At 38.7% G+C, this 24,189-nt stretch overlaps 1 protein-coding gene across 1 annotated transcript; it reads left to right on the top strand.

Moving 5' to 3' along the window:
* The first annotated feature begins 2,842 nt into the window (after window positions 1–2,842).
* On the top strand, window positions 2,843–24,189 carry LOC112560725 (CD109 antigen-like). Its single transcript, XM_025232749.1, has 32 exons — window positions 2,843–3,106; window positions 6,254–6,432; window positions 6,779–6,804; window positions 7,139–7,310; window positions 7,965–8,035; window positions 8,348–8,476; window positions 8,859–8,898; window positions 9,355–9,436; window positions 9,696–9,798; window positions 10,166–10,396; window positions 10,771–10,950; window positions 11,399–11,500; window positions 11,807–11,869; window positions 12,229–12,429; window positions 13,209–13,358; window positions 14,022–14,141; window positions 14,661–14,722; window positions 15,317–15,547; window positions 17,388–17,505; window positions 17,650–17,763; window positions 17,850–17,972; window positions 18,643–18,771; window positions 18,899–19,037; window positions 19,380–19,556; window positions 20,477–20,558; window positions 21,084–21,252; window positions 21,726–21,827; window positions 22,092–22,251; window positions 22,789–22,961; window positions 23,222–23,399; window positions 23,618–23,692; window positions 24,057–24,189. The coding sequence occupies exons 1-30, from the start codon at window positions 3,042–3,044 to the stop codon at window positions 23,336–23,338; spliced, it is 3,810 nt and encodes a 1,269-aa protein (XP_025088534.1). The 5' UTR covers window positions 2,843–3,041; the 3' UTR covers window positions 23,339–23,399; window positions 23,618–23,692; window positions 24,057–24,189.

Genomic DNA, 24,189 nt, shown 5'->3' with positions numbered 1-24,189 from the left:
AAAGGCTTGTGAAAAAAGGCTACCTGAGGGATAACGATTAAGACTGTAAGCAGAATAGCCATTGTACGAACAGACATCAGAGAAGCCGTTTTGAGAGGAAGTAACACGCACACACACCTGTCTAAGGCAATGATCATTGTAATTAAACCTGATGCTAAACGAAGGCCGTGGCTGACGCCACTTAAATATATCTGCATTTTAAAATCGAGATGTTCCCATGTAGCAACGTCGATCGTCATAAGATAATACTCGATGCTGAAAAAAACGGACACGATAAGGAAGCAGAGGTCAACTAGTGCAAGAATATACAGACATAGGTTCATGCGGTCGTGCAGACCTTGGCGCCAGAACACCAGGGAGATGATGACGTTGGACGGTACGCCAACGACAGCCACAACAGGCTTGACAACGCAGTTCAAAACGAGTTTGGTCGTCAGGAACATGTCGTAGCTGAAGACACTGTAGGGAGTAGTTGTCATCGGTATGGAGCCGCTGCCAGTTGCACTGCTATGAGTGTGATTCATTTCCATTTCAATAGCGACAAGAGACATTTAGCGCAATGAACACAAATATGTCTGAAAATTAGTTGGCTATTAAATAAAATCAGACCAAACACGAGTAGTCCAAACTAACAAAAAAATATACTCCTTCATCTGAAAATTCCTGAGATCAATTATTTTTAGAGCATCTTGCTTTGTTATCTCCTGACATTTGGTACTTGGATTCTTCTATGAAGGCTGTTCTGTCCATTCATTAACGTAGACTGATTAACACTTTACTACCGTCGGCAATCATTCTCTGGTACTGTATTCACAGAGACAGATTCTTTTATGAAGTGGGCTGGAAATTTAATTTATTCTTTTTAGTTTTTGAGCAATAATACGAATTAATAGTTGATAAGACTTTACGAGCCAGCGAGTGGTGGAAGAGAGCGTCCTACTCAGATGGGAGAAACAGCAAAACGAGATGTGAGACAAGAGTCTTGTGTAAAATTTCTTAATGAAATTGCCCTCTTATATCTCAGCAGCTGACAACGCCGAGTATTTACTCATGAGGAACGCCCTACCGATTCAAGAATTCAGAAAATATGGTGTTTCGATTTTAATAAGTATTAGCCTTTTAAACGATATATGCCTTTGAAACAATTGCTCTTTTGCAGGAACACAGTAATTGGCATTGGCAAGACATTATTAGCAGGAAACCTGATGTACTTCTACTACTACAACTACTTATAATAATAACAAGTTGATAGCGATGTTTTATGCCAAAGTAAAGTAATACAATTTCAATTACTTAATCGCCAATCGTTAATCTTTTCTTTTTTTAAGATATCAGGCAAATAAAATAAATTAAAAATAAAATTTGACATCTGATATTTGAAATTACCTTTTCTCACTGCTTTGTATACATTTAGGGAATTACAGCAACCAGAGGAGGGAAGGCTAGAGGTTTTTTTTATTTTCCTTTTGGAGTTGTGGCAAGGAATTGATTGCCTAAGAAAAATATCTCTCTTATTCATTTCTCTATTTAGTCTAATGACAAGAGAAATAAAATTTAGAACCTCTGGACATACAAGAAAAATTGCTATATTGACACTGCTTTTTTCTTAACATGGACCATACAAGAAATCTTACATTTAGTATTTATTCAACAAATATTTAAATCTTTCTCATTTTTTGCGGAGAAGTGTTTCCACATTAAAGAGTAAACCGATTCTCACTTTTGAATATTGAAAGTTGTTGGCCATGTAGCCGACGATTGATCCTTCTGAAAATTGCGGCACTCAGAATCAACCTTACTTTTCTTAGCTCCCGGCAACACTTTCCGATTCCTTGAGACAGGGTGGTTCATATTAGGAATACACGATTTGCTGACAGATAGCGGTCGGGTCACGTAGTCGACACTGCCTGTGAACTCCACCCTGCTTATTGTTGGTAGGAAAGTCTGCATCACGGGTGCTCCTACCTTCCCAAAGAAGTTCTACCTATAGACCTTCGCGGGCCGGATGTGGCTCGCGGGTCGTAGGTTGTACATCCCTGGCTTAAAGACTACAATTTTGCGTCCTTTTTACTGGGGTCAGAAGGTCTATATAGTTCTGTTGGGTTCTTGAATCTGTTTGTTATTTGTAATAACTTCTAAATCGACATCTATAACTGCTTGTTCCTGTAGATCATGTAGATGAAAGGATTACAGAGCAATTAATTTATTAAAAATCCCATTGAAACCTATGCTGAATAAAGAATGACTAAAAATTATTATCTTTTGATAGCCATTCTCATTTTTGTATAAACTTAAAAACTAAGATAACATTCTGTTCGAAATATACGTGTTCTCCGGTCTTGAGAGGCGGGTGTTAGTGAATCATTGTATGTGGGTAGTGTGTATGGGCACTTGTGCGCTTGTGTATGCATATTTGTGATTGGTTCCGCGAGTACTGGTTGTGTATACAAGCTGACTGCTTGCCGATCTTTTGCTAACATTCAAAAGAACAGAGAACAGAACACCTTCTGTCGAAACAGGATCATCAATTTGCCCCCGAGAACAGCTTGAAGACGACCTTTGTGACATCATCTGCGCCACTCGGCGAATCATTATAGACTCAGACGATGATGCATGTGGATCGGGTACAAGGAACTTCTGGCTCCTTTGTAGTAGTTACACTATCCGTATTTCTCTTTGTCGAATGAGGAGGGACGATCTAGAAGGATGTTTGCACAAGGCTGGGTTTTTTCATTATGGCAAAGTCGCGTAAGAGAAATAGGATCTCACTATATCAGGCTTACATCCTGGTCGTGATAGATAAATCAGGCTCGTCTACATGAGTATCATCAGTTCTGCCGGGAATTCCTCGTCTTCTGCAAGCTGTTTCCTATCAATCGCCTGGAGAAAAAAACTTTAACTATTGCACCTATCTGTTTAGTCTTGTCTTAGAAGATATCCTAAATGGTAATTCTCCGTAAAGACAACAGTGTGCCAAGCAGGAAAGGAAACTGAACACTTCTTCAAGGATAACTTCAGGATTTGATCTCTGAAGCTCCAGGATGAAGGGGTTAGATGTGCTACTGTCCGTGGTCACCACTGTGGCAATGATCACGTCACAAGTCTGGCAAGTTGCACTCTCTGCTTTCCTCTCTCAATAATTAATAAAATAGACTTAAAAATTTCCTTTAAAATAAAAACATCAAAAATATTTAAATTTACTGTTTAATTAACGTGAAAATGGTTTTGAATTTCTTCTGAAAATTTTGCGGCAGCGTAGCAGCTATGAAAGGAGTGGAGTAGCGTCCCTTAGCCTGGCAGGTTTTGAGGGAGGCGGTTCTCCGCAATTTTTGCATTTTTAATAGTTTGCTGTGTTTTTGGTGCCCATTGGTTCGCCCAGTGCTTTTTTTTTTCGTTTCGTCGTTGCTGTGCAAGACTATTTGACTTTGGTTTCTTCTGCGATTTCGGATTTTCCGTCGACTTCTGGTCTTCTCTGCATAACGGTTTTTTTCTGAAGATCTTGAAGATCACACAAGTCAGTCCTTTGCTTTCAAAATTTTCATGCAGTTTTCCTCTGTTTTGTGGTTTCATCATTGCTCGATTCAGCGTTGCTACTGTATGACGACACTATGGCTTTCCGAGCTGTAGATCTGAACTCAGGGCTGTTGAGATCCTGTACGGGCCCAGGGCAGACGACTTGCTAAACTGTTGATTGTACACCAGCAAGTCAGCCTTTCCATCGACATCACCTCCCCACCATTGTGCAGATAACAAGACCCTGTTTTCCTGTTCTGTGAACACTGAGGACAGGCTGTTGCCACATGATATTTCAGATACAAGAACTTTTCTCGGAGTTTGCTTCTATGGCGGACACTAATCGTCCTTTGCGCAGCTGATACTAACACTGGCAGCTGAGAGTCTCAGCCGTTCCACGAGAAAGAAGTGCAAACTATTTGTAGTTTTGTGGTTATTTGTGGTTCCTAAGGGCGATCACTGTAGATCTAACGGTGACGACTCCAGATAACAAGGATCGATGACATCGGAAAATTTTTGAGAATATACTGAGAACATCTTAAGACTATGAAGGAATCTTATCATATTATACAATGACAAAGGGGATCGTCGCTTCACTTTCTTTACTACAACTCAAGTTCGCTGTGACAGTGAGTGAAGCACGCGAGAGCGATCGACATCCAGCCTGTAGATGCAGTCAGTTCGCAGAATGCAACAAAAAGACACTTACATCATGTGGCTTGTAGATGTTGATCACAATCATCAGATGTGGTCATCGTGCAGTTTGACAGTGTGGCCTGTATCGATCAGCTATATACAAGTCACAGAGATACGACCACAGTGCATGTAGCTCAGCACTCGTCAAGAGGACTGTGGACTGTACTGCAGGGCCAAGCACCTGATGATCTAACCCTTTATTTTTGCCCATGCAAACACCTTTTTTTATTTTTTTTCCTTTTTTTTTGATTTGTGGTCCTGTGTTGTGAGTAGTGGTCATGCGCTTTGTAGCAGCAGATCGTTCGCTCACAACTGTGGTCCTTTTTTAGCCGTCTGATCGTTTGATTTTAACTTCCCTTTTGGTTTTCTGCAGCTGCTAATGTTTTATTGGTGTACCTTTCTGTATCATTTCGGCGCATTGAGCGTTTCCCTAGGATTCGGATTTTGCGCGTTATAAGTCTCCTTTTATTTTTATTATTATTATTAAAGGCATGCAGGACCAAAAGCAGATGAGAGAGGAAAAAAGTAGTTTAATGAAAAAAAAAAAAATGAGACAGACTAGTCACCGAGCAGTGGGATATGTTCTACATTTTTGTTCTTGCTGGTTTCAAGATTCTTTATTATCACCCGCTGAGAGGTCTATCTATCTATCTTTTCCTCTTCGTGCATCAGGTTGCACATAAGGCCTCAGCAAGAGTCCGCCATGTCGATCGGCTGAAACCCGCTCTAGGTGACCCCATGTCCAGCCCTTTCCCTTCATCTCCCTTTCCACTGTTCTTCTCCAAGTTTCCTCTGTGCGGCCTCGTTTTCTTCGGCCGTCTGGAGTCCATCATAGGGCGACTCTGGAGAAGTCTGCGGTCCGCTGGCGGAGCACATGTCCAATCCATCGCCAACGCCTTTGTTGAACCTGTGTGGTGATGGACTCGGTTTCAGTTCTTCGGTGGAGTTCTTCGTTGGTGATGGTGTTTGGCCAAAAGATGTTAAGTATGCGCCTAAGTCATCTGTTTTGGAAGACGTCAAGCTTGTTACTGATGGTTTTGTCATCTTCCATGATTCTGATCCGTAAAGGAGGGTGCTGATCACATTTGACTTGAAGATTCTCAGCTTTATCTTCTTACTGATGTTTGTTGCTTCCATGTGCTCCTGAGTGAGGCGAAGGCGTGGCTGGCTTTCGCCAGTCGGGCTCGAATATCCATCTCCGCATCTGTGTGTGAATGCGAGACGAGTCAGGAGGGCAAAGACTCTGGACGCTTGGGTAAAGGAACCTCTTGGCAAAAAGGCCAATCAGCGACAAAAGACCGTTGGGACTCAGTTGTTGACGGGAAAACTCAAAAGACTAGAAGTTGGGCTAACTGTGGAAAATAGACATTATTTGGCTCCAAGGCCGGCAGGAGAAGAAGCCGTTCTCAAAGAAGAATAGAACATCTGTATATTCGTCCGAGCTCCAAAGCACCTGAGTCGGAAGGATTACGACGCATCAAAGGGGTTGGGGGTGGAAGGTGTTCGCTCGGCATCCGGGGTAGTAGTCATCACTTTCTAACTTGGTTGGCAGACCAAGGAGAAGAATTGACGACGGAAAGACGGGGGTGGGGGGGGGGGTTGGGTTAGCACTACGAGTAGTCACCGGCGTATGCAAGAGTTGAATGTGATTATAACGGGAGGCAACAGCACTGCAGTTTGGAAGTATGAATAGTTCCCTCAGGACTGGGGACCCGTTCAAATAAGCCAGAATGTTGTATCAATGCATTTTGCCTTATTTTTATATTTATTAAATCCTTTCCTCGTTGTACTTTGTTCCTCACGTCGTTGTCTTTTGTTAGGGTTAGTATAAAATGGGACTCATGAAACGGGTGTCGCTATTTTAAGTGACTGACCTGTCAATACTGTACGTAACCTTCTCCTGTAGTATTATCTTATTGTGGGTGGCCAGAGTTACATCATACACCATCTACGTGCCTGGTTCCTCCGGGGGGTGGGGATGGGGTAAAATGTGTTATACCTGAGGAAGAAGCACAGTAAGATTGTCACATGCGGAATGTTGCAGCGCGGAGGGTGTTACCTATCGCGTGACACTTTCATACCGCATGAGGGCGGGCAAGACGTTGCCAGTCAGTGTCCACCTGTTGCGTGATGGAGACGTGGCGACTGTGACTGTCACGCTGGTCAACGTGGTCAGCAAAGCTGTTATAGCATCAGCTCCATCGCAACAAGTGCGAGGAGGAGGTAAACGCAAGTTTTTCCTCTGTCGTTCTTAATCACACCTTTTTTGTTCTACAACACAGCTTAACATACAATCAGACAGGTAGACTCGTAGAAATGTGTGTGAGCAAGATGAAAGATCATGTGCAATAAAACACAACCAGCAAAGCCTGCGCTTGACGCACGTACAGACATCCACAATACACACAACTCATAAAACGACTAAATCTGAGTTGTTTCAGTCTAAAAGAAATATTTTGAAGCTCTTGGGACCACGGTGTTCATACGATTCCCAAATCACATCGGTGGAATTTTGTGTGAAGCTAGAGAAATGAACAATTATCTATATATACATGTATTTTTATTTCAGAGACACCGTACGTCTTTAAACTGCCGGTAAGTTTTGAATTCAATTTTCCATTTCCTTGAGGATCGAAGAACATAAAACAAGAACTTTGGACGAAAAACGGTCGCCTCATTCTAATGTTCAGATATAAATATTGAAATATGATTAACAAAACTATTTGTCAAGAAGGATATACTTTTCACCTCTCGTTTTGGTTGATTGTACAAATAAAATTGGTTTGTCGCGTGACCCCTGACCCGCAGACAAAGTCGTGGTCACGTTACGCGCAAAATACTATAGACAGTAATACATACAGGCTTTCAACCTACACACAGAGCATGTGAGTTAGAATATTAATTATCTGCATTTAATAATCCAATGCAGGTGCCTGCAGATGTTAAAAACCAGGCAGGAACGTCCAGTTCATCGTATGAAGTGCGTGTGAAGGCCATTGGGGATGTCAACTTTGACAGAACGGCGGCAATGACTCTGGAAGAGAAAAGCTTTTCAATATTTGTGCAGACAGATAAGGCAATTTACAAACCGGGCCAAACAGGTAAGTTTAGAACCCACGAGAATGGATTTTATAAGAGGAAGGGAGAGAGAGCAAGAAACCATGTGTGTATGAAGGAAAAAGAAAGGGGAAAGTAAGGGAGATAAAGAAAGAGGGAGGAGAAAGACGAAGAAGCAAACCATTTGTTCCATCTTTTTATAGCCGTAAAAGAGATTTAAAAGACAGTCGTTCTGGCGCAAAGAAGAGAAGAAGAAAAAAAAAAAAGGGAAGCCATCCAGTTAACTTTTCCTCTCATACTCAAACACAAAGTACTGTCCAATCTTATTCATTTACGTATGCGCGCGCACACACACACACACATATATTCACACACACGCTCTTTCTTTCTCTCTCTCTGAGGCACACATGCATAGAGACAGGGCCGTGCTTAGGGGCAGGCGGACGAGGCATCTGCCTAGGGCCCCGCGCTTCAAGGGGCCCCGCGCTTTTGATTGATATGTGACTTTAGATCCCAACTAAACCGTGTGATCGTGGCGTGAGGGCCCCGCACATGCCCTTTGCCTCGGGCCCCGCGGGGGCTAAGAACGAGCCTGCATAGAGATCACATATAGGGTTCTACTCATATCAAAAGATATTTTTTTTATATAAAGAATGGTTCGAAGATTTCAAAGGATATCTGTTTGTATTTGTTTCCAGTCATGATAAGAGCGCTAGCCATGAACCCTGACCTAACCCTACTTAATTCTGCAATGGACATACTGATTAAGGTGCGTAAAGATGGCAAACTTAAAGATCAACCTGAATGGTTTGCAATTTTTGCAGATATCGGTAGATATAGGCAATGTAAACCTAACCAATAAATTTCAGCCTCTAAAATCCATTAATTAATTAATTATCAGGGTTATTATGCAATTTAAAGGTCAGTCTTATATCGCCTTTATCTACCGATATCTAAAAGAAACAAATCATTCAGGTTGGTCTCTAAAATCAATCAACCAATCAATCACAAGCTCTGATTTGTGCTGGACGTGTAACATCTGATGCTATAATAAAGGCAATCCTGAATGCGTGTTGTCCAGGACCCAGCAGGGAACGTCATTCGTCAGTGGAAAAATATCAAGGGAGGTAACACAGGTGTGGTGGAGCTCAGCATGCCGACCTCCACAAAACCTCCCTTGGGTAACTGGGCCATCGACGTCAGCACTCAAGTGAGTTCAGCCATAACATATACACACATGTATATATATATTGGGGTATTATTCCATATCATACAGCGTGCTGGTGTATGTCAGATGTTTTACTGAAAAAGTTCCAGAAGCTATATGCACTAATTCAAGTTATTGATAATATTGATGTTACACATTCAGTCTGTCTGAATTATAAGCTTAGACTGACTGCATATAGTAGATGTATTTATGGATGAATAAAAGATGAGATGAAAGATGGAGAAAGGAGTAAGGCTGAGAAAATAAATGTTTAGAGATTGAGAGAGTGCAGGAGATATGTGCAGCGAAAAAATGTTTAGACTGGTTTGTTTTCAAACTTTAACGTAAAACAAATTGATTCGTAATTTGTTTATAATATTTTCAGGGACACAAGGAAGTAATCTATTTCTCGATAGAAAAATATGGTATGTATTATAAAAACAAGGCATATTTAAAATAAGTGAGTTATAATTATAATTATCAAAGTGTGGAAAGATAATGAACACATTTATTTACAGGCAAATTTTAATCGATTTCATTATTTGAGTGCGCTGACTTGCATGATTAAGCGTGTGTGTTCTGACTGCGTGTTCTGTTAAGCATATATCTTCATGTGTGTGTGTCTACGTGAGTGTGTGTGTATATACGTGTGTGTGTGTGAGTGTTTGTCTACGTAAGTGTGGTGTGTGTGTGTGTGTGTGTGTGTGTGTGTGCATGTGTGTGTGTGTGTGTGGTGTGTGTGGTGTGTGTGTGTGTGGTGTGTGTGTGTGTGTGTGTGTGTGTGTAAGAGAGTGTTTGTAGTTGTGTATGAGTATGTGTAGCTATATACATGCATGTAGGTGCTCACGTGGAAGTGTTACGGTTCTGTTTTTCGATTCCAGACTTGCCGAAGTTTGAAACCATTCTAGAGGTGCCAAAGAAGGTATTAACATCTGACGGCATCAAAGGGATAGCCAGCGCCAAGTACGGTTCTAACATCATCTTGAAACATTAAGGAATTACAAAACTTAATTATGCTAAACATATTTTTCAACCAATGAATCGATGTATTGATCTGATTTAATTAGCTTAGTAAGGCTATCTACATACATATTTTTTCAGTCTGCCAGTTTGACATTACAAAACAATCTTGGCTATTTAATGATGAGTATATTTGTAACATGAGCTTCCAGCATATATATATATAGAGAGAGAGCAATCGCTTTTTATTGAACTTTTGCAGGTACACGTTTGGAAAGCCAGTGGCAGGAGCTGATGTAAATGTTGTCATCAAGTTGAACGACTACCTCTCAGGCTTGCCAAGAATGAAAACATTTTCTGGAAAGGTCTGTCGCACGTCACACACTCACACACTTGATGCAAAAATTGAAAATCTCTGAAAATGAGGGTGGGTGTGAATGTGGTTGTTTGGAGTAGGGTTTGTATGAAATGTTACGTGTTTTTGTATCTATTGTATGACTTGTTAGCTGAAGAGCTGAGGAGAATTTAACATTCATACTTATTTTATTTAACTTTTATTGGCTTCTTCCAAAATAAGAATAAGTGACTAACCGCGTTCTTAAATGAAAGACCTTGGCTTTGAATTACTTCTTTTCGACTTGCGTTAAAATTGATTACAAATATTATTCTCTCTCTCTATATATGTTTATTATAAAACTGTTTGCATAAGCATATATTTTATTTCTGTTGCAGCTGAACGGAAAAGGCCAGTTTGAGTTTCAAATCACCAACCAAGAGATTATAGCTCTGTCAAACCCTGGGGTAAACAAAAAAGCTGAGGTGATTGCCACTGTGACAGATGAATCAACCAGACACAGAATAGAGACAAACGCTGATATTGACTTTGAGGAAAAGGAAGTACAACTGGCATTTCTTCCCATCTCACCTGACACATTCAAACCAGGTCTTCCCAGTTCAGCATACGTGAGTATTTTAATATACTTCTTGAACCTACATTAATAACGTTGTTTATTTCTTCCTCATCCTGATCACCATATACTTTTTCAGAATTGTTGTGGGCTAAACTAAGATGTAAAACAAATTTACGACAGTAAATATATTCCAAAAGAAAAATAAAGGATGCCTTTACAAGTTTTTTTGTGTGTGAGAGGTAACATTGATTAGTTTTAGTTTTTCATGCTGTAAGCTTTCATAAAGTAAGTTTCGCTATCTGATAACTTAAGGAAAAGTATTACCTACAACAGGTTATATTATATTTTGTTATACTGTGGTAAGATACGTAAATACTCCCCCCTGTTTTCGAGACAATATCCCACTTATCTATTATCCTGTTTCAGCTGAGTGTAACAAAATACGACGGAACCCTGCTTTCGACGAAAGAATCTATCGCAGTACAGTTCGAAATAAATACAAAAGCTGGTTTAAAAACTATTAATAAAAAGTATTATCCATCCGCGACAGGACTACTTCGCGTTGACCAAACGCTTCCAAAAGAAGCTGAAAGCGTAACTATAAAGGTAGGCAGAACATATGTTATTAGTCTCAACCTGTTTACATGCACTTTCCTGTATTACATAGATCAGGAGTGGACAATTAATTTTCCCAAGGGGCCGCATGAGAAATTGGAAGGTTTTAGAAGGCCGGACTAATGTAGTTAATTCAGTTTTACCTAATACTGTATATATAGTATATATACTGGTGGGCGGGCCAGCGGGTGGGCAGGTCAGAGACAGAAGGCGGGCCGGATCCGGCCCGCGGGCCGCCCCTTGCCCAGGTCTGACATACAGGTTGTCATCTGGGTTAGGGTTATTTTTTCAGGGCTTATTAACGGCATTAACTGTATAATTCTTCCGTATTTGAAGATCAACAAAATAAAGAATTTTTTTTGCTAAAATATTATTGGATATCGCTAAATTAATTAAACATCATAAATAACTAGTTTCTCTATGGCCCTTGTCATCTTAGGCAACATCGAAAGGTGTCACATTAACCAGGACTCTTCAGAAAGCCTTCTCACCTAGCGACAACTTCATCAAAGTTACGATGTATTCTAAAGTAAGCCCAAAGGTGAGGATTTCAATGTTAAAAATATATGTCATTTAACTATGAATCATAATTTTATTTATTTTCCTTCTACACTGAAGTTATTTTCATTTAAATCTTATCACAACCAATAGATGACTGTTTAAAATTCTAACTAGAAAATTCTTTTTTGTGTAGCGGGGACTTATTGCTAGTTAGGAAACATCTTTTAGGCCATAGAAATTATCAGCAAACATTGATTTTAGAAGGGATGTATTTTTAATTTACTTTAATATACCCGTTTTTGTATAATTAACATAATTTGCTTTATTACTCTCATGCATTCGACAGGTTGGAGAGAGCATTGAGTTTTCTGCGTTCACCACTGAGAAAGTTACCGTAATAACTTACCAGGTATCGTACTAGGTCTTTAAAGGAATATTTTAATTAAGATATTTATTATTAATAACCCCCCCTTCCCCCAGTCCAATATGATATTTATCATTGATTATAAAAATAGGATATTTCACTAGAAATTATTTTTGTGATAATCGATCACGTTTTTAATAATAAGAAATAGATTGTGTAAACATTAGGTTTGTTTAATTTCACGTTAATCAAGAATAAAGTAAAAGAAAAGTATTTTAAAAGAAAACCAATGATTTATTAAAGTTTCAATTTAAACGTAATTTAAAATGTAATGTCGTACACAAAGTAGTCAGATAAATCCCCAAAGAATCTTTTAAACTTTCGTACTTCTGCTTGGCTTACAGGTATACGCAAAAGGAGTGATGGTGGATGAATCTGCAGTTTTCTCAAATAACGAGGAAGGCGACGAACTGTTTATAATATCAATTGAAGCTGACGATGTCCTGGCACCAAGTGCTCGTCTAGTGGTCTTTTATTTCCGGGAAGATGGAGAAGTGGTAGCTGACAGCATATCGTTCAAAGTCGAAGGATTCTCTGAAAATCCCGTGAGTCATATTGTTTCTGTTATAAATGCTACAGGTGGATAGACTTGAAATACAGAAATACAGAAGTTCATGTCGCTGAACATATTTTTATCTTTTTGAAACATTTGTACTAGCTCGACGTTTTAGGTGCATAAATATTTATTAGATTTTGAGAAACAAATATTATCTATGGAAATATCACGGATTAGGTTGTGGAAAGAAAGAAAACATGGGAATGTTACCAGCAAAAATCATGCACTGTTTATGGCCGCGGTTCTCAAACGGTGGGGCGCACCCCCCTTGGGAGGGGGGGCGTGACGTGCTTACAAAGGGGGCGCGAAGGTTGTTATTTTAAAAAAGTTTCTTATACCTGTATTTGTGAAATTAGCTTACATTTCTGGCTAAGGGGGGCGCACGGACGTACCTTTGTTCGTCAGGTGGGCGTCACACGTAAAAGGTTGAGAACCGCTGGTTTACGATGTGGGAAGACAACATTTACAAATGGAAACAAATATTATATGTCTCTACCCCAAGAGATGTTAGCTAGCAACAGGTTCGATCAATTTAGCAAGTGATTAGGGGTTAATAAAGATAATAATGAGTATCAAATAGGGGGCATAATCAGATTATATACTAAGGGATACATACAAATACCTGCACCTACTTCAAATGTCAAGGAAAAAGAAACACAAGCCCTTCGGGTAATCCCCACAAATGATTTTCCTACAAAAACATTTCCATACCAGACTTGTCGGGCAACCAATTTTTTTGTCTTGGTTAAAGTGAAAGATCTTTTTCAGGTCAGTGTAACATACTCTAAAGACAAGGTGAAGGCTGGAGAGGACGTGACTCTAGTCATCAGCGCCAAACCAGGTTCCTCTGTTTTCCTGCTGGGTGTAGACAAAAGTGTCAGGATCCTTGAAGATGGGAACGACATCACACAGGAAAAAGTAAGTTTTCTTAAATTTGAATTCGCCTAACACCAGCGGAATTTATTTAATGGAGAAATTGTTTTTTAATTTTTATTTTTACTCTGATCCAGTGACAGTTTGACAGGGTACTTTCTTATGATCTATTCCAATCAAATATCATAAAAAACATGTTTACGGTGATAAGCGACATCGACATCGACAATCTTGGCATTCTTTGGATGAAAGCCAGTAAAGGTAGTGTTGGAATTTTTATCGTCTTCACTCCACTCAAATGATTTGCAGTTAAACATTAAACATATTTGTATTTCACGGGACAGAATAAACGTTTTATAAACAAATAAAAGATCTATTTATCACCGTTGCAGTCTTTTTGTACCTTGTTATCCCTAGAACTCAACATTTTATGGTTTCGAAATTCGGAAAGTAAACTTTAAGTATAAATGTATGTGTCGCATCATAAAGAGTTTAAAAAGTACGGGATCCTAGCGCATAGAAATACCATAAGGAAGGAAACAAAGCTGAGTGTGAATAATAACTTTTGAACCATAAATTGAACAAACTGATTTCCTGATTTGAAATACTGTTTTAAAAAGCCTTAAAAGGGAGAGTAAAAGTCCTTATAACTACGATTGTTAAGGATCATAAGAGATACTTTTGTTCAATATTTTATTGATACAACAGGTCACAGAAGAATTGGCTTCTTATGACTACGTCAGTGGGACTAGCGGGTTGTGGCAGTATGTCGCCAGCAGTGGCTGGCCCTACTCCATTCAAGGATCTGATGCTAAAAGTCTTTTTAAAGTAAGTATTATCTTCTACAATGTTGGCTGTTTCGTAATGTTTGGAAATGAAATTATGACTGCAAAAATGTCTCTATTATCGCTACAACAATGATTAGATTATGTGGAATTCGAGAAGACCGCTCAGGAAAAATGATGTCCGCAATCAAAAGTTCTCATATACTGTAAAAAGGATATTGTCATTTTTGGGATTTTATGCCTGTCCTTTGTTCCTTGTACATTTATATGTAAAACCTGAACCTTTAAACTTGATTAGTCATCTATGAAAGATTGCTGCGCGAGTTTCTGAACGAAATAAAACGTGAAGCAGAGATGAAGTATTTGACTAAACACCAGGGACTTTTACTTGTCTGATTTCAAGAAGTTTAAAGTGAAAAGTCTAAGCTATTGCAATAAATTATGTACTCGTATCATGCAAAAGGCAGAAAAGATCAGCAGATAATTAAACCACGGTATAGTATCAGATTGTTTTTACTCATTATGATAATTGTAACAGTTTTTCAATACTTTTGTGTTTTAGAATGCTGAAATCCATATTCTGACCGACGGCGACCTAAGCGACAAAACGGCAAGCTTGACTACGTGAGTAGTCTGTTTGCTTAAAAGCGGAAAGGCAATCGTTTTAGTAGACAGTAATTTTAAAGTTTGCTCTAAAAAGATGTTAGCTTTGACAACTGTAGACTTTAGTGTAAGGAATAAAGTCACAGGATTATGAAAGTGGTACTTATATTTATTGAATAATCATGACAAGAATAACTATTATTATTTGAATTTTAAATCATATTGGGAAGAAGAATATTAATACAAAAATATGTAAGTGGCATTTAGTTTATACCAGTACAATTTGTGAGCAATGCAAATTTATGATAAAGAATTTAATCTTTTTTCCTTTCTATTAGAGAAATATTACTCTGGCAAGTAGGTGTAAAATGTGTTCACAATATTCAAAATGACCATTCGTATCAAAAATTTCATCTTTTCGAAAATTTTGTTCGTTAATATTGTTGACTTCTTAGCTCACAATACGGTATTTTATCCCATTCACAAAGTATATTTCTATTAACTTGCTGCCACTATTTGTTATCTCTAGTTTGAATGGGCGTATTCAAAAGGAATGCCTTTGTCTGTCGATATGTTATCCTGATTCAGTATAATAATACAAAGTTAATGTTACAGGGCTAATACATATAACAGAATTGGGGCGGAATATTTGTGCCGATCAAAGGACTGCATATCGGAATCCTATCTGAGACAAATCATCCAAGGTCCAGCTCCAGTTCCAGTTCCAGTTCCAGCTCCAACTCCAGCTCCAGCTTCAGCTTTAGCTTTCGAGGAAGTATTCGTTCCAGTGGAGAAGATCCGATCCTTCTTTCCTGAACGATGGCTGTGGAGTATGATCACCATTGGGTGTGTGACACAACATTTTTCAAAATATTGCAACTTTGTGCTTCCCCCCTTATCAATAATAGAATCATCATCATCATCATCATCATCATCATCATCATCATCATCATCATCATCATCATCATCATCATATCATCATCATCATCATCATCATCATCATCATCATCATCACAAATATGTAGCTGAATTGGTGTTGGGAATACGTCACTATTATCACCAGTTCTTTTCATCTCTCTCGATTCTCATCTGTTTACTGCGATTGAATTATTGACAGGCCCCACAGCTCTTCGACTGTTTGTCCATTTCGTCTATCTCTCCTTGTACCTAGATGTAATGTCGTCATGATCGTCTTTGCAAGTTCCGATGATCCTGAGATGTCAACGTATTATCTCGATTTGTGTTTGTATTTGTGTTTGTGTTTGTCAGAAGGTCTTTGTGTAGCACAATATACTCTCCTGATTTCATTTCCCACTTTCTCGTCCGTGACTTGGTCTTTGCAAAAGATACGAAAGATTCGTCTGTATCATAATTATTATCCATATGGATGTATTCTCTTCTTCTAGCTCGCTATCAGGTTCCAAGTCTCACGCTGATATAAGAAGATGGGTATGGTCAGGTAGTACAATGGCTTGATTTTGGAGTGGAGGAAAAACTCAAACAATTTTCAATGTTTAGCAAATAAGTGTGTGTTACCGCTTGTAGTGATACGTCCAATGAAAATTGTAAACCTTCGACAAGATCATGATATCACGCATGTGCAAACCGTATACAGTGGAACCTCGGTTAACGAACTTAATCCGTTCTGGAAAGCTGTTCGTTATCCGAAATGTTCGTTATCCGAAACAATTGTTTCCATAAGAAATAAAGGAAATAGATTTAATTGGTTCCCAGCCCCTGATAACTCGCTAATAGTTGAAAGTTACAGGCTATATAGGTATTTGTTTTAATGAGAACAGTTATAATGCAATATTAATGGAGTTAAATAAACATAAAAACATTAACAAAAGCATTTAAACATCAGAAAACTTGCCGTTTTGACGGCGTGGTTGGAAGCAGGTGTGGGGAGGAAGGGTGGAATTACTGCTTTGATTCCCCCTCCATGAGCACACGTGACATTATAAAATCGGGGGTGACTTCCCTTTTCTGTAGCTTTGAGGTTAAAGGAAAACACTTGTCCAGTGTCTGCTCCTGCCTTTTGTAAAAATCTCCGGTAATAATGCATCACATATCCGACAGACGCATGACGCCTTCATACTTTGAAATCATTTCCTTTTTCAATTCATGTGTTGGCCGCTTCCTTGTCATTACCTCACTACTATTAATTGCTCTTAATCTTCTTTGGAGCCATGATTGAGGATTATCTTATTAAAACAAAGCACAAAAATCACTAAATAAGAAGGATGCTCATAGATAAGCAACGACTGATCGTAACTGTGTCTCGAGCGCGAATGATGACATGCTGGTCGGTCACGTGTGGTTCACGTGGCTGTTCGCTATCCGAAATTTTGTTCGCTATCCGAGACAAACTTTGAACAAATTTTTGTTCGTTAACCGAAATATTCGCTATCCGAGGCGTTCGCTAACCGAGGTTCCACTGTATATATATATATAGTGTGTGTCGTACAGTAGATCTTCATGTATGCTCGTTTAGACAAGACAGTGAGATATTTTAATAGTGCATGATCTATTACGTAGATCATACGAAATATATTATTAATCCAGCTTAGTACTTCAGATGTTCATTTTGCTGCTATTTATTTCATAGACAGAAGGCAGTCTTTACGTACATAGCCAAAGGATTATGTAGCTGCATAGTCATCGTAGAATGTTTGTCTCCTTACAGGTCCAACGGAATTTTTCTTAAACAGGAGACTGCTCCGGACACCATCACGACCTGGGTGACCACAGCGTTCGCAGTTCACCTGCAGTACGGACTCTCTGTCCTCCCTCAGGCAGTAGAGGTCAGCTCCTGTTTGCAGTCTTGTCTGACTAGTGATGGAAAAGAGACCAAGTGGATATTCTAACTCATTAGTTATATCAAGCAAACTAAAGAAAATTGTAAAACTGATTTTAAAGATTTTTTACAATACATCTGTCTGTTACAGCTGACCACGTTTCAAGACCTGTTTGTCACCTTGGACTTGCCGTATTCCGTGATACGTGGAGAGGATATCTGCCTAAGGTCCTTCGCCTTCAACTATCAGGACACACCTCTACAGGTAGCCTCTTTAAGAAAAATAACTGCGACTTTTCTTAAGTCCTGAAAGATACGGCAATGCAACTCTTTCCTTTCTTCTCTTACCAGATGCGAATGACCCTGGGTCAGGCAGACGGCATAAACAACGTTGTGGTGGAGCCATCACCTGGTAACCCTAGCAACCTTGTAGAGACTCGTCGCTCAGTTAGTGTGACCCAAGACCTCGGTCTTGTAAGCATTAATTTTGTATATTTTACCTTAAAGGAAAAAGCCTTTCTGTTAGAAGCTTGACGGATAAGCGGTAGTACATAACATCGGCCACAGTCAGCAATGATATCATGTGTGATTTGGGAAGTCCTGATAAAACTTTATAGATGTAGTTCTGATCAGGCTTAATTAGTAAGGTGACATAAAATGATTGAGGCAAAATGAATTGAGAAGAAACATACAAAAGCCTTCTTAAACTGAAAAAAATGCCAGACAATATGGACTATATTGCTTTGCTTATTTTTTTCTAAGTAGGATAATACAACGTTTCTTAAATACCATGTAGTGTTCATATATTCAATTGTTTTCTGTTTTTCCGATGTATTTTACAATTTTTATCTTACTCTTGTAGCTAACAGTAAGGAAGACATTGTAAACATTGCTTGTTTAGGTTACAATCTTATTCATTTCTATCGTGACAAATGTATTTATGTACCCTTTAAAAAGTTGTATTTTGTTGAAATCGTAAAAAAACATTACATGATAGGAAATCCCTCTGCATACACACATGTGTGGTTTTCGGTCTATTCGTGTGTATTTGTGTGTTTTGAGTGTATGAGTGTGTGTGCCAGCGTGTCAGGTACGAGTTTAGAGAGACCAAAAAACAATTTCAAACAGAAAAGGTTTATAACAGGTGGAATCTAGCACAGTGCAAGAAGTGGAGTTTTGCTTTACACCTACAAAACTAGGGGAGATACCCATCCGTATCAACCTTACATCTTCTGTTCCTGGCGACGGGGTAGAGTACAAACTGCTGGTGGAGGTAAGTTAGCCTCTCTGTTTATATCTGTGCCTTTCTTAGCCCAGGATGTATATTTTTGTCACATTTTTCTTTTTGAATTTCTCATTAAAAGCATGCCATTGTTTGTAAGCACACACTTGTTTGACAGCCCGAGGGATCCCGTCAAGTACAGACAGTCACTGTTTTGCTTGAAGCCAGACCCAACATAGTGTTCACGAGATCTGTTCCATTGAACTTCCCATCCACAGCAGTTCAGGGGTCACAGGTCATCACCGTCAAAATCTCTGGTTAGTCTGACATGTAGTGTTATCTTACATTCGTTATTTCCATATTTTGCGAGATATGTACAAACGTGTATGCCTCTGTGACAAGATTATTCTTCTAAATTTGAAGAAAGGTTTGGCATGTTTATTTACAAATTCTCGTCAAAACTTTGCTCAACTTTTTGTCTTGATTGGTCTTTACACATAGGAACATTAATTGACTTCCACAGTAATTGAAAGCTATGTACCGTCTGCTAATTCCTTTCTTATGTTTCTAGAGAATGACCAATTCCTTCACAGTGTAAGCGCAATTTATACGTGATATATTTTGTTGAATTAAATGTCAACATCTACGTTTTGTGACAGGGAACCTCCTGGTATCTATAATCGCAAACTTGAACGATCTTCTTCGCTTGCCTTATGGATGTGGAGAACAAAACATGATCTTCTTCGCTCCCAACGTCTTCCTCATCAACTACTTGCAGCGCACGAACACATACACTCCGGCCCTCGCACACAATGCTGAAATGTTCATGTTAACAGGTGCTTTGTTCTTTATATCATTTTAAAATGATTTTTTTTTTGCATAATGTCTGGAACTATAATTTTTTTGTACGGTTCTACATTTGCAGAAATGAATGCTGTCAAATAGGAGGTATGTCTGGAAAGTAATGAGAATTAGATTTCAGTTTATTCATTAACAAAAATATAATACAGTGATACCTCGGTTCTCGAACATAATTCGTTCCGGGAGGACGGTCGAGAACCAAATTGTTCGAGAACCGAAGCAATGAAACCCATAGTAAATAATGGAAACTGGATTAATTCGTTCCAAGCCACAGAAAATGCCTATTTACTGGCCTAATTTGTATATAATATGTAGAAAAACATGAGTCTCAACAAGAAATAAGAAATAAAAGTGTATTTATTAACACAAAAAAATGTACTGTACAGTACAGTACAGTAAATTGTGTTTCATTTACTGTACCTGTACCAAACTTTATGGCAGGAGGGAATGAATGTGCAGGGAGGAGGTAAGGGGGATGGTTATTGTCTCTGATGACGCAAGCAAGGCGCGCTGGGCAGAATGAACGCCATTCGGCTCAACTCGGCTCATCTCGGACGTTCGGATGTTCCAGTTCCAAATATTTGTTCGAATTCCAAGACAAAATTTTCTCGAATTTCCTGGTCGAATACCGATTTGGTCGAAAGTCAAGGCGTTCGAGAACCGAGGTATCACTGTATATTTCAAAATACGAAAATTGTTAAAAAAGCACACAACCTTCCAAAAGCCTTTGCCATTGTTTATAAGAATGTTTGTGCCGAAGTGGAAACCTTTTAAACGTACTTTAATGTTGGGAAACAAGAAGAAATCACACAAAGTCTAGTCGGGAAATTGTGTTTCAGGAGGTTAGAGGCAGAAAAGATTTAAAAATAAATTTTTATCTGAATGTCGTCGACAGGATATCAACGAGAAATCACATTCCAACACACTGACGGCTCGTTTAGTGCCTTCGGAAACAGGGACAGCTCTGGGAGCATGTGGTTAGTGTCTACCTATACAACAGTCACAGTCATCATCTTATCATACACCTACATATTCTAGTCACCTTACCAGGGACTATTTCACGACTTAACAAACTTTCACTACGTTTGTATTGCCAAGTGTAGTATTATGTAATTAGTGTCATCAAAGGATGAGCAATTAGGAATAAAATAGGTGTTTGCTTTTATCCAAGTATAACAGACTAATCTCCCTCGATAAGTACAGTACCATTCTCTAAAAACCTTGTTATTATTTTTTTATTTTTTATTTATTTTATTTTTAAAAACCTTGTTATTTCTTCATTTATCTGCCACAGCTCTGGAAAATGGCCCTAATCTAGTTTATTTTTCAATAGAATACACCTTAATACACGAGTTAAAATAGATACTAAAAAAACTAAAACAAACATTTGCTTGTGAATGTTTCACGTGCTATTATAATCTTCGTAGATTATCAATTTTCATTATTTTAATTAAGTTCAAAATATAAAAATAATTGTGCTAACACTTCATTAATCGTTCTAGGTTGACTGCCTTCGTTACAAAGTGCTTTGTCCAGGCTGTTGCACTCAAAAATACAGTTGTTACTATTGATCCTAAGACGATCATATCATCAATAAAGTGGATGATAGCTCGGCAAGACAGAAATGGCCCGTTTCCAGAGCCAGGTAATGTCATCCACAAGGAAATACAGGTAGGTATAATATTAAAAAACTTTCAGACAATAGTTCTGTCTAGAAGTAAATGCTCTTTATGATATTACGGGTTCACCAGTCCAGTTGTAGTTTTGAGTATATTTTCCATGCTTTGTATGGGTTTTTCAAGAAGTCTTGGACTCAAGGCTTAGGACAAATACAGTAAAAACCAAAGGAGTAAATATTATTCAAGTACACTGCGTCAAGTTATTAGTTAAACACATGACATTGCCACATTCCACTTTTTCCCGCAAAATGTTGCAAAGGATCTATGAAAAATTGATTGGTGTGCTGTATTGCAGCGCTATTAAAATACATCAATTAAAAGTATTCAACAAGTTTCCGCTGGAACCACTAGAACCTTCCTTCAAGAGCCCCCTGCACAATGTGGCAAAGACTGAACAGACACAAACTATGACAATTCGCTTCATGTATAAAATGCCGATGTACATACACGTGCACTTTGTATCAGGGAGGATCTGCGGAGGGTGACGCATTGACGGCTTTCGTACTCATCTCTCTAGCCGAGGCGAGCAATAAATTTGAGGATTTGAGTCCGGCGGATCAACAGAGCGTAAGGATATTCATATTCTAAAGTCACTTTATTCATTTAAATACTTGAATATTATTTTTCATTTCGTGATATTCCAGTTTTAATGACTTTATTATTTAGTGTTTTATATTTACATGCTTGCACTTTGACAAAATTAATAGAAAGACATAATATTGGAAAAAATGTTTTTCAAGAATTTGACTGAGTATCGTGTTAGGGGGCTTTTATCTATGTTACTTCATCGTTGCTCTGCTAGCTATGTGAGATTTTCTGTTTAAAAAAAAGTTGCAGAATGCTATCACCAAAGCTCGTATGTACTTGGAGCGAAGACTGAAGGACCTCTCTGACTCCTATGACCTCGCCATTGTAACCTATGCATTCCATCTAGTTGGCAGCAGCATGAAGGACGCCGCGTTTCAGAAACTGCTACAGAAGGCGATAACAAGTGAGCCTTGTATTCTTCATCATTAGTAATGTCTGTGTATTTAAAGACCCCGTCCTTTAAGTTCGTGACTGCTTCATGACTTAAGTCTCTGATCTGAGAAGAATAAAAAACTTCTTTATAAAAGAGTAAAGATATTTATTATCTGGAAGAGTACATGAAAACAAATAACAGTTACAAGAAATTAACAACTACGTTCAGGTTTACTGGTCATTGTAGAATTACAATCAGATGAAGACGAAAAGCAAAAGTAGCCACACAACTTATGACATCTTTGTCTCATATATATATAATTATTTAAGTATAAAATAATATTTTATTTATGTATATAGAAAGAAAGAGATTTAGAAGAGAAAAAAGTAAAAAAAGAGACACGTTAGAGCAGGATTAAGTAAAACGAATAAAAAAAGAGATTCCAAGGAATATTTTTAGTGTAAAACGGATGGCAGACATTTTTATTTAACATGCTTAATAACAATTTTGGTTCATGATCGATATTTATCGATCCATGCTGTATACCTGTCAACCTGTTTACCTAAGGTGGAGATAAAAAACACTGGGAAAGACATGCGCAGTCCACCGCGCTAAATATAGAGATGACGTCATACACTCTGCTGACGTACGTTTTGCGCGGTGACGTACAGGGCGGGCTGCCCATCCTGCGCTGGCTGCTGCAGCTGCGTGGTCCCAACGGTGGCTTTCAGTCTACTCAGGTAGCTGCTGCACGGCATCGCGAAATGGCTATGTTCCTGCTGATAACTGCTTAAAACAATGATATTACTATCAGGTGTTGAGTAACAAACCTTCCGTAATCTCCATTTTGAAAACCAAAACGTGAACCACATCTCTCAAACTGTGACAAACTGTAATACAAAGAAAGTATGGCCTCAAAGTATGGCCTCAAGAACCCATTACATGTTGTAGGCAGGACACTAAAGCAAGTGCTCAAGTTTACGATGTGTCTTTGTCACAGGACACAGTTGTCGGTCTTCAGGCGTTGGCAGAAATGGCTGCAGCGAACCACAATCCAGTGGCAGTACCTTTCAGGGTCACCGTTAGCTGGACGGTCAGGAGGTCAGGCGTTCAGTAGACAAGTGACCATCGACGACTCAAATAAGCTCTTGCTTCAAACCGTTGACATTACTTTAGTGGTAAGGACGCTGAGCGAGTGAATTCCAACGTTTGAAGGTAGTAACAGTAATGTAACGTATAATAAATTTTGATTTAGATATGTAAATGTATTTTCTTATTTGAAATTAAATTATCATCATTTCTGTTGTATTAAAAAAAGCAGTCAGCTGTATTGTTGAACGCTAGCTAAACAATCAAAAAATATGCTTTTAGCTGTAACTGCCCTGTATGCTTTCAGAATGGCAACATTCCATCTGAAGTACAGATTTCAGCCTCAACCAGTGGCACATTCACCGGCTTCCCAGAGGCAAAAGTAAGTCCGAGCAAACAAATATTGAGGACCCTCCTACACGGCTTTCGAAAGTATTTGGGAACGTCTGCACTGAGTAGGCAATGAAAATATCTACTGAGATCAGAAAAAGAACTCAGTCCTTTTGTGTTAAAAATATCACGTGACTTTAGTGTAAATTATCTGAGTGCGAGCTGTACAATAGGTGGAGATTATATCTAAAGTCTTCTGATCGTAGGCAGCTAAAGTTTCATATTACCCCACAAATTATTATGTTATGGGAAGCTGGGCCTAAAGATTCATCGACTCAGATATATAAAGATATCACTTTGTGCTATCGGTTATTTAGCCTTTAAAATCTAAAACCTTTTCGTGATTTTTATTACAGGTTGTCATGGAATACAACGTCGACAAGTCTACGACTTCTGAGACCTACCAGGTGACCTACCAGGTCATCAAAGTCACCGAGAAAGTTTACACTGTAGTCGTAGAGGCGAAGCGTGTGGATGGCGAGGTGGGAG

This window comes from Pomacea canaliculata, linkage group LG3 (assembly GCF_003073045.1).
Source record: "Pomacea canaliculata isolate SZHN2017 linkage group LG3, ASM307304v1, whole genome shotgun sequence".
Taxonomy (NCBI): Eukaryota; Metazoa; Mollusca; class Gastropoda; order Architaenioglossa; family Ampullariidae; genus Pomacea; species Pomacea canaliculata.
The sequence above is the reverse complement of the archived record's forward strand: the minus strand, read 5'-3'. Positions and strand labels throughout refer to the sequence as shown.